General features: G+C 69.9%; 1 protein-coding gene across 1 annotated transcript in view; it reads left to right on the plus strand.

The window, feature by feature from the left end:
* The first annotated feature begins 85 nt into the window (after positions 1 to 85).
* The window catches only part of LOC113214036 (synaptic vesicle glycoprotein 2A-like), a 4,470-nt gene continuing 3,485 nt past the window's right edge, over positions 86 to 1,070 (plus strand). Inside the window, exon 1 of the mRNA XM_052275782.1 lies at positions 86 to 597. Within this exon, the coding sequence (XP_052131742.1) occupies positions 486 to 597 (112 nt within the window). The 5' untranslated portion in view covers positions 86 to 485. The remainder of the gene's footprint in view (positions 598 to 1,070) is intronic.

Raw genomic sequence — 1,070 nt, forward strand, 5'->3', positions numbered from 1 at the left:
CGCGCCACGCCACGCCACGCCACGCCCCGCCAGGCCCCTCCCCGTGTGCGAAGAGCCCATCTCTCCAACCGTGCGGCCCTATACAATCGCTGTAGCACTTAGTAGTATCGGGCGGCCCGGTGTGTCGAGTGTCACCGTGACCAGGGGGCTCCTCGCGGCGACGACACGCGTGTTCGGCGACACAGACACAGCGACACGCGGCGACAAACGCGGGCGGCGGTGCGGCGATACGCGCGGCGGGGACGCGAAAGAGACGCGAAAGGAACGGTTGTCGCGGACGCGATTTTCTTCCTCGCGAGGGAGGCGGGCCGGGGACCGTCAGGAGCACGCCATCCTCGAGCTCGAGCAGCAGGCCGTCATCATGGTCTCCGCGTCGTGACGCGCGGCCCGCGCCGGCCTCACGACACGCGCGCCACCAGGCCCGCGGCCCGCACCAGCACGCCGGCCGCATCGGCCGCATCGGCCACCCGGAGGGCCCGGACGCCATGGACTACAGGCCGGTGCCGCAGCGCGAGCGGGACGGCGAGGGCGGCGGCGGCGGCGGCGACGGCGGCGACGGCCCCGAGCTCACGGAGCACAGCCTGCTGAGACAATACGGTGCGTTTGTGTGTGAGTAGCCGGTGCCGGGCATGACCCGCAGGCGCACGGCCATAAACGGCCCGCCCCGGCGCCGGCACGCCCGCGATCCCTTTCCACCGAGTTTATTTGATTAGAGCTCGCGAGCTCGCGGCGGCGACCACGGATTTCTCGGAAAACACAAAGACACGGCGAGCCTGCGACGCGGGGTCTCGCCGTGGCAGTGATGTCACCTTCCCGCCTGCGGGCGGCGGACGCGCGACCACCGCTCGCCACCACCCCACCACCCCCACGGCCACCGACACATCTACGCGAAACTGTGCCGCCAAAGACGGCAAATACCGAGTGGGCCCGGTGAGGCGCAGCCAGGTGTAAACCCTGGGCGTCCCCATGTGGTGTGACTTATCGGCACTCCCCGGGGACTCGAGATCGAAATCCCCGGGATCTCCTTAATCGGGCGGAAGGATTATCGCTGCCGCCCCGTCCTAGGTGCC

Source organism: Frankliniella occidentalis, unplaced genomic scaffold, assembly GCF_000697945.3.
Source record: "Frankliniella occidentalis isolate FOCC.00 unplaced genomic scaffold, Focc_3.1 Scaffold911, whole genome shotgun sequence".
Classification (NCBI taxonomy): Eukaryota; Metazoa; Arthropoda; class Insecta; order Thysanoptera; family Thripidae; genus Frankliniella; species Frankliniella occidentalis.